The sequence below is a fragment of the Palaemon carinicauda genome, chromosome 16 (assembly GCF_036898095.1).
Source record: "Palaemon carinicauda isolate YSFRI2023 chromosome 16, ASM3689809v2, whole genome shotgun sequence".
In the NCBI taxonomy this organism is placed as follows: domain Eukaryota; kingdom Metazoa; phylum Arthropoda; class Malacostraca; order Decapoda; family Palaemonidae; genus Palaemon; species Palaemon carinicauda.
In genome coordinates, this window is record NC_090740.1 from 15981225 (window position 1) to 15991224 (window position 10000).

Genomic DNA, 10000 nt, shown 5'->3' on the forward strand with positions numbered 1-10000 from the left:
TATATATATATATATATATATATATATATATATATATATATATATACATATATATATATATATATATATATATATATATATATATATGTATATATATATATATATATATATATATATATATATATATATATATATATATATATATATATATATATATATATATAAACAATATCACAGTCAAAGAAAGCAAGTGAGAGAACTTAGAAATTAAGAAAATCAACTAATCTTGAACCAAACAGTACTGCTTCTTCTATATTTCCAATATTCAGCAACTATTTGAATTACTGTCTCCATTACTCCAGGACTGCCTTCATAACAGAGAGGTCCACTCTATTTGGATATATTATTCGTAACCTCTCTTTCTATCTTTCCTTCCATAGACAGGAGATTCTTCTCCTTAAAGCTTCTGTTCATCTTCTCCCATATATTTTTGTTGCATGCATCTCTTTTAATTAACTGGTTGACTACTCTGTTTTATCCTCCTGTATATCTGTACACTATATTTTCCTCTGTCATGCAATTTAAATAATAATTTTTCTTTTATGCTAAAGCTCTCACTTCCTTATAACACCACTTGTCGTTTGGATTTCATAAACCTTTATGCAAAAGATTTCTCTCTCTCTCTCTCTCTCTCTCTCTCTCTCTCTCTCTCTCTCTCTCTCTCTCTCTCTCTCTCTCTCTCTTATATCTAGAAGCATTTTCTACTGTATCCATAACCTTACCATGGAATTTTACAAACGACCTATTAATTTAGATAAACATTCAACCAATTTCATCCAAATATGGTATTCTCATTTCCTTACTATTGCCTTCACTTTTCATAATTGCATTTGTAAACACAAACTTTGTCATATGATTATCAGATATACCTCCAGTGACTCTTCTCTTCAATACAACCCAGTAACTTTCTCTTCCATTTACTCTGTATTAAAAGCATATCTAAAAAGCTCTTCAACTCACCATATTTTCTGTCGTAAATATATGCATACAGTTTTATACATCCTTTTTGGGAACCCTACAATTACAGAAGTAGAGAACATTCTCAACACATTCAATACCACAACATTAGTGCTGTCTGCTCTTGAGCATTATATCTAACTCTACGGACCCCCAATTGCGTACCAAAAAATGCCACCCTTTTCTCATCCATCGGCTTTGACTTTAAATTCCTATTTAATATTCTCATAACTTTACCCAGCACAAATTCAGTATTTCCCGAGAACTTCATTCTTTCCCATTCTTTGGCCATACTCACTACTGCAATCTTTTTCCTGTCCGGATCAATCTCATCTATGCAATTCTTAAACTATTGTGTATCATTTTCCTTGTTACAAAAGTCTTCTTGACGATATAAATGTTTCTTATTCCCTATTTATGCCCCTTTCTTCCTAGTTACTTCGTTCTCCTCTTTTCTTCACTAAAGGCCCTTTTACTTTTGTCTCGATACAACACACAAACAGACATAAACACGCAAACACCCAGATTGCGCAGAGCTTTCACTCCAGACAGTCGCTATTATACAAAAGACTTAACTTACCCTCCGAGCTAAATACATCAACTGTCATACCTTTCTTCTATCCGGCACCACATCCACGCAGAGTAAAAAACCCCGATCCAATTATCTTCTTTTCTGGAAGCTCCACATAATGAAAAGTGGAGTTGCTATTGGCCTTAGGAGGAGACACTCATCTGCCACTGAAGGGACTTTCTCTTCCACCAAGTGTTCCATAAACATTTCCTAGGTTCTCCTCGGGACTCATGGTACATCATGTTTTCTGAGACCTAAACCCTTTTCACTTCTGAAAGCAGTGGTTTATTGGTTGCGCCATTCACTGTCCACAATAAATACTCTGACCTGACGTATCAATAGCCATTCACTGTCCACAATAAACACTCTGACCTGACGTATCAATAGCCATTCACTGTCCACAATAAACACTCTGACCTGACGTATCAATAGCCATTCACTGTCCACAATAAACACTCTGACCTGACGTATCAATAGCCATTCACTGTCCACAATAAACACTCTGACCTGACGTATCAATAGCCATTCACTGTACACAATAAACACTCCTGACCTGACGTATCAATACATTGAAATACTGAGTCTGTGACACTTCCTAGGCAGCAGAGTTCCAGAAACCAACTGATTGGTATACGTTAGGCTAATGAGTTGAAATTTTCCGTTGGGCATTAGCGTAGGGGACCCTTTCCTATCAAGGGGGTTAACTACCTATGCCAGAAGAAAAATATTTTGCCTTTAAATCCAAGTAATTGTATTAATACATATATACACACAATACACACACACACAGATATATATATATATATATATATATATATATATATATATATATATATATATATACATATATATATATATATATATATATATATATATATATATATATATATATATTTATACATATAAATATATATATATATATATATATATAAATATATATATATATATATATATATATATATATTATATATATATATATATATATAGAATTGATTACCATTCACTATCTGGCAGTTGAATAGTTCTGCTGCACTGGCTTCTTTGCCCAAAACATTTAAGTCTTCCCAAATCTTGGGGCTGCAGCCTATGTGTTGGGCTACCAATTATCTTTAAAAGATTAATGATGAAAATAAAGAAAAAAATAAATTAGCATATTACGATTTTTTTCTCATTTTGATATAATGATCATTACAGCATCAGATTTTTCTCTTATAGATTAACTCAAGGTTTGTAAGGATTTTCTAAACAGCCCAGAATCTTCCTCAAATTCAGTACTATTCCACGGTAGGGAGGAAAACCATTTCCGGTATCAGAAAATTATTTCTCGTTGGTAGAAATTCAATTTCTAACAAGTAAAAACGTGTTTAGGATTCCGTAAGGATCTCCTCTACTTTAATGATGAGAGAGAGAGAGAGAGAGAGAGAGAGAGAGAGAGAGAGAGTAGAGAGAGAGAGAGAGAGAGAGAGGGGGGGGAAACTTGATTTGTTAGAGAGAGAGAGAGAGAGAGAGAGAGAGAGAGAGAGAGAGAGAGAGAGAGAGAGAGAGAGAGGAGAAGCTCAATTTGTTAGAGAGAGAGAGAGAGAGAGAGAGGAGAGAGAGAGAGAGAGAGAGAGAGAGAGAGAGAAGGTAAGCTTAATTTGTTAGGGGTTAAGTTTATCGTACGTTTGGATTTTATCGTAATATTTAATAGTCCTATTTTATATAAGATATAAATTTAGCTTTATAGCTTTCACATATCATACACTCCTCTCGTTCACTCTATAATTTAAGGATTTTGACTACTGTATCATTTGTAAAATTAAAGGTATAAATAAAATTAAAAAAAAGCCATGAAAAAAATGGTCACTGGTAAAAAGTAGCTGTGGTGGAACTCTACCACTGAAATATTTAGTAGTTTTAATATTTAAAAATAATGTACCTTTTTTCGTTCTCTGTTCAATTTTTTATGGCCGGGCTATAAAAGTAATTATAGGTGAAAAGAGACACGTGGAGAATTTTGGAGCATTTTTTTTTCCTATGGTACAATATTCTAAATGATTTATCAATAGTAATAAATAGAATTTACTTTCCTCAATCGTATCGTATAGATAATAATAATAATAATAATAATAATAATAATAATAATAATAATAATAATAATAATAATAATAATAACATATATATACTATATATATATATATATATATATATATATATATATATATATATATATATATGGTGTGTGTGTGTGTATGTATATGTATATGTATATGTATATGTATATATATATATATACTATATATATATATATACTATATATATATATATATGTATATTATTATTATCATTATTATTATTTACTACCCGAGTTAGATTTCTAGTTATTTTTTTTCCTATTCAAGAGAATTACCTAATGAAAAGAATGTAAAAAAACGCAGACTGGCTGAGAGTGTTTACGGCGAAACTTCTCCGGTTCCAAAAGTTTTTGTTAACCCAAAAACTTGTTGTTGCCTCAGTTAAAGTTACAGAGCTTATGGGCAGTTGGTATAAAGTCACCACGGTCTCAGCAAACATGGTTTAGAGTTTCAAGAGTTGCCTCTCCCTCAAGTTAAAATGAATTAGAGTATTTGCTCCGGGGAAGTTAATACCTTTTGCGGAAACAAGTTATTATAAACTCGGCTGAAAAGTAACTCGGATTATTACGTTACAATAATAACTTGTTGGATTAGTAGGGAGTTTTCATTAGTAGGAAGACAGAAGATGCTTATTTCGATGCATGGAATTGGATTTTGTGTTAGGTGTAAATTTGGAACGCGTAACAAACATTACGTAAAAGGTTATTACCATTATAATAATTAAAGAGGATGCAATAAAGGGAAATTAAGATTACTGAAAATGATCACAGAAATATCATGTTGCAAAAATGACTCCTTTAGAAATTTATTTTTTTTCTAATATTCATTGAAGGCAGTATTCCAAGTTCTGATTTTAAATATATACACTGCTCCCCAATTTCTGTATATAACTATGGAATGGAAATTTAATTAGATATCGATAATTTTTTATCATGGAATATATTTCCCTCCATGGGTGCTGGCATGATTTCTTTCATAACTTGAAATATAATATTAGCATCCACATTATCAGATTTCATATGAAACTTAACAACTGCCTCTTATAATACCCATTTTTTCATCACTATAAAAGTAATTTACTTTGACTAAAATATCTACAGGATAGAAACATGTAAGATTTCATTTTCTGAAGAGATTACATCAGTTTTTACTTATCTATCTTTGAGCTTCACAGTTTTCCCGAAAGTTACGCAGATGTTGTTAAGAATAATATATATAAAAAAAATGGCATTTCTGAAGATGATAATCTCTTAGTTTGATGACCTTTATGACTACTCCTCTGTTGTTGGAGCAGTTGTTTGATGCTCGTTAGCCTTAGGAGGGGCGGGGGTTGTAGGGCGAGGTTGGTGGGTGCCATTTTCGTTAAGGATAATCTATATTTCCTTTATGGTAGGTAGTCGGTTAGCCAGGTCACCAGCTTACCCGTTGAAATACTACCGATAAAGAGTTATTGGGTTCTTTGACTTATCAGATAGTACATTTGATCCTCTCTCTGGTTACGGCAAATTTTCCCGAATATCTGGCCTATTCTTTACACGTTCTCCTCTGTCCCCATACATTCAAGAACACTGAAATTACCAAAAAATTCTTCTTCGTTCAAAGGGTTAACTACTGTGTTATTCAGTAGCTACTTTCCTCTTGGTAAGGGTAGGAGAGACTCTATAGCTATGGTAAGCAGTTCTTGGAGGACAATCCAAAAATAAACCACTGTTTTGTAGTCGTAGTAATGCCATAGTCTCTGTACTATGGTCTTCCACTGTCTTAGGGTAGAGTTCTCTTGCTTGAGGGTACAGTTAGACACACTATTCTATCTTATTTCTCTTCCTCATTTTTTGATGTTATTATATTTATTTATGAAAAATTTATTTTTAATACTGTTACTGTTCTTAAAATATTTTATCTTAATTATTCATTACTTCTCTTGTAGTTTATTTATTTACTTATTTCCTATCTTCACTTGGCTATTTTCCCTGTTGGAGCCCTTGGGCTTATAACATCCTGCCCTTTCCAACTAGGGTTGTAGCTTAACGTTGTATATTGTTTGAAAGTTCATTGCATTTCGGGTTTTTTTTATAGCCATTTTTGTGATTTCCAGATCTTGATGATATCTCTGTGTCGTGGTCAGGGGATTTTGGAATTTAGGGTTGTTGGTGGCCTGTTGAAAACGTCCCTACCTGGCTGTCGCCGAACTGGGGTTCTAGTCCCGCTCAAGCTCTATAACTTCTTGTAGTGTCTGAAACCCTACCATCCTTGTGTGCTAAAACTGGGAAGTTTTGGGGAGTGTGTAGGTCTACCTGCTGAGTCATCAACAGCCATTGTCTGGCCATCCCTGGTCCTAGCTTGGTTGGAGAAAGAGATTGGACGCTGATCATATGTATATATGATCAACGTTTAGAGCATTGTCTTGCTAGCCAGGGCATTGTCGCTGTCTCTCGCCTCTGCCATTCATGAGTGGCCTTTAAACCTTTTAATCTTCCTGAATTATAAGCGTGATCCAAATCAAGAATAATAAATTCATTATTTGTTATAAAGTGACGTGAACAATAGATTTCACCTTTTTAATTATAGTTATAATGAAGTTGAACTAGAAAGCTCTAATAAATCTTTTGAAAATTTAAAGTTAAAAACGAAAAAATGAAATTCTTGCAGACCTAGAAGGTTTAATACTCTTTAGCTCTTGGCGGATATTTTACGAAGTGAAACGAGTTTGTTCATCTTATAGTTGAGTATATCTGACATGAATATCTACTAGAGCTGATTCTATATCGAACTTTGCTGGACGTTCTTGAAATAAAAAAAATAAATAGATATTTTCTCGCTATTCTCAAAACATATATTTTTAGAGCTAATTGATTTAGTCGTTGACATACGCTGTTGGAAATTTGTCGTAAAAAAAAAAGGGGGGGGGGTAAAAATCCTGGAATAAATGTTCCCAGGCCTTTACCGTTTTGAAAACGGATATATTGACGTCACGGTCACCAGCCCGTAAAAGATAATATCAAAGTAGGGTAAAACTTACGGTCGCCTGTATTTTACTGAAATACGGCTGAGAATAATATATTTTCTATGGAGAATTTCCGATTAAAATTGCGTTTTATAACAGTATAACTGACATTCTCATAAAGACAAGATTAATGGTAATTCTAGTTATGACTCTATATGCTCAATTCAATTATTCAATAATTCATTAATGCATATCCGCATGAACACAATGAAAATGCAAAATGGAAAGCATGAGTGAATTCATTCTTTTTAATTCGTGAAAGAACAGCTTCATTTGCTCCATTCGCGCACTGTTCAAAATTTGCAATAAAAAAAAAAAAAAAAAAAAAAAAAAAAAAAAAAAAAAAAAAAAAAAAAAAAAAAAAAAAAAAAAAACTAAATGTCTGGCACCATTTCTTCCAGGTTTTTACAACATTTTGAAAACGGTTATATTGACGTAAAAGAGTGATATTACGGTCACCAACCCGTAAAAGAATAACAAAGTAAGGTAGAATTACGGTCGCTTGTATTTTACTGAAATATGGTTGAAAACCGGATATTTTCCCGGAGAATTTCCGGTTGAAATTACGGTTTTTTCTAAGTGTTTTATCCCAAAAATTAAGTTGAAACCTAACTGTACTTTATCTTTTTTTTTTTATGTTCTTCAGAATTATTCTGAATCAGGGCATCAAATAACAGGTCTCAGAGAGAGAGAGAGAGAGAGAGAGAGAGAGAGAGAGAGAGAGAGAGAGAGAGGAGAGAGAGAGAGAGAGAGAGAATATTTAAGAACATTTCGATGAAGCGAGAGAGTGAATCAGGGCATCAAATAACAGGTCTCAGAGAGAGAGAGAGAGAGAGAGAGAGAGAGAGAGAGAGAGAGAGAGAGAGAGAGAGAGTATTTAAGGAAATGTTAAAGATCTTACCTGAGAGTGTCTTGGTGATTCTTTGGTGTCTGGTGGTCCAGAATGAGTCACGAAGATTCGCGGGTCGTTCGCGATGACTACATCGCCCAAGGCGAGCAGCATGATATCTTTGTTCCGAATCCAGGAAACTCTCTGGGGGAAGAAAATTTTCTTAGTTTTTAAGAAAATATAATCCAGATTATCTTATTTGTTTTAACCTCTTATGCAAAATTGAAGCAAAAATCCTTATTTAATAATAACAGGAAACTCTTTGGGGGAAGAAAATTTTCTGTTTTTAAGAAAATTTAATCCGGATTATTTGTCTTGTTTTAACCTCTTATGCAAAACTGAAGCAAGAATCCTTATTTAATAATGACAGGAAACGGTTTGGGGGAAGAAAATGTCCATTGTTTTAGGAAAATATAATTCAGATTATTTTATCTGGGCAAAACTGAAGCAAGAATCTTTATTTAATAGCAAGAAACTATTTAGGGGAAGAAAATTTTCGTAGTTTTTAGGACAAATATAATCCGGATTATCTTATTTGTTTTAACCTCTTATGCAAAACTAAAGCAAGAATCCTTATTTAATAATAACAGGAAACTCTTTGGGGGAAGAAAATTTCCTATTTTTAAGAAAATTTCATCCGGAATATTTGTTTTGTTTTAACCTCTTATACTAAACTGCAGCAAGAATCCTTATTTAATAATAACAGGAAACTCTTTGTGGGGAAGAAAATGTCCATTGTTTTAGGAAAATATAATTCGGATTATTTTAGCTGGGCAAAACTGAAGCAAAAATCTTTATTTAATAACAAGAAACTCTTTGGGGGAAGAAAATTTTCTTAGTTTTTAGGAAAATATAATCCGGATTATCTTATTTGTTTTAACGTCTTATGCAATATTGAAGCAAAAATCCTTATTTAATAATAACAGGAAACTCTTTTTGGGAAAAAAAATATCCATTGTTTTAGGAAAATATAATTCGGATTATTTTATCTGGGTAAAACTGAAGCAAGAATCTTTACCTAATAATAGGATTAAATAGTCCCTTGAATTCCACTAAATTCAAAATGATATATCTTCTAAGAGTCTCATAATAATAAGAGACACTGGTTATTAAACCCAACAATTCTTGTGTCAGATAATACCAACAACAAATGTGAAGATGCAGAGAAAAAAAGAAAATTTTTTTTTTTTTTTTTTTTTTTTTTTTTTTTTTTTTTTTTTTTAGTAGAAACACCTTAGCAGTACCAGCTGAACTCGGTTGAGTCCCCTGTTAGGCTGGAGGAACGTAGAGAGTAGAGGTCCCCTTTTTTTATGTTGTTTCATTTGTTGATGTCGGCTACCCCCCAAAATTGGGGGAAGTGCCTTGGTATATGTATGTATGTATGTATGTAGAAACAGATCTATAATATCTAACAAGAGGGCTATCAGCATGTATATTACTTTCATATATATTACTTGAACTTTCAGTTTAATTCTCAACTTTGGACCAAGCAACTTCTCTAATTACGCATGGAAAGGGCTCCATTACTGAAAAGAAAAAAAATATATATAAGACCGTGTGTCATCATTAAGAGATTGGGAGGTGGTCTCCATTTCCGTGCAACTTACATAACAGATTTATTGCTCTTTTTTTTTTCTTTTTTGCGATGGGACCATCCCCTTCCTTCTCTTTGACACTTATTCACTACAGTCAATCTTTTTTTTCAGTGAGGCAGATTTGCACCGAATCGCAAGGGTGCCCTTTTAGCTCGGGAAAGTTTCCTGCTCCCTGATTGGTTAGAGAAGATAATTCTAACCAATCAGATAGCAGGAAACTTTTCCGAGCTAAAAGGGCACCGCTGCGAGTCGATGCAAATGCACCTCATTAAAAAAATTCAGTGTAGTTATTGTCTTTGCACTCATTACATGTCTTTCTGGCTTCACGACTGTCTTTCATGGAAATTAGCGTCAATGACCTTCGATGTCAGGATGCCAGAAAAATTCAAATCATTCATTCATTCAAATTCTTTCATACACTATTAAAAATTTCTCGAAAAAACCATAAGAATCTTTGAACGAATGTTGCCAGGCATTTACTGTTTTAAAAACGGATATATTGACGTAAATGAGTGATATTACGGTTACCAACCCGTGAAAGATTATAATAAAGTAGGGTCAAATTACGGTCGCCTGTATTTTACTGAAATACGGCTGAGAGCAGTATATTTTTACGTATAATTTCCGATTCAAAATACGTTTTTTTTCCTAACAGTGTAGAAAACAGAACTGCCTGTCAACAAATTACTTATGCACCTTTCAGCTGTGCTCCTACTTTTTTTTTCTTTTTTTTTTCTTTTTTATTAATTTTTGTGTATTTCTCTTGTGAATTGGAGTAGTTTTCATACCATTACGAGACTATAAAGATTCGTCTACAGAGAAGAATGAAGTGATATGAATCTAAATATATTGTGCTATTTTTTTTTTTTT

The 10000-nt window shown here is 32.9% G+C and overlaps 1 protein-coding gene across 1 annotated transcript in view; it reads right to left on the reverse strand.

The window, feature by feature from the left end:
- LOC137655934 (uncharacterized) overlaps positions 1–10000 on the reverse strand; it is a 164781-nt gene that overhangs the window by 104094 nt on the left and 50687 nt on the right. Inside the window, exon 3 of the mRNA XM_068390152.1 lies at positions 7548–7679. Within this exon, the coding sequence (XP_068246253.1) occupies positions 7548–7679 (132 nt within the window). The remainder of the gene's footprint in view (positions 1–7547; positions 7680–10000) is intronic.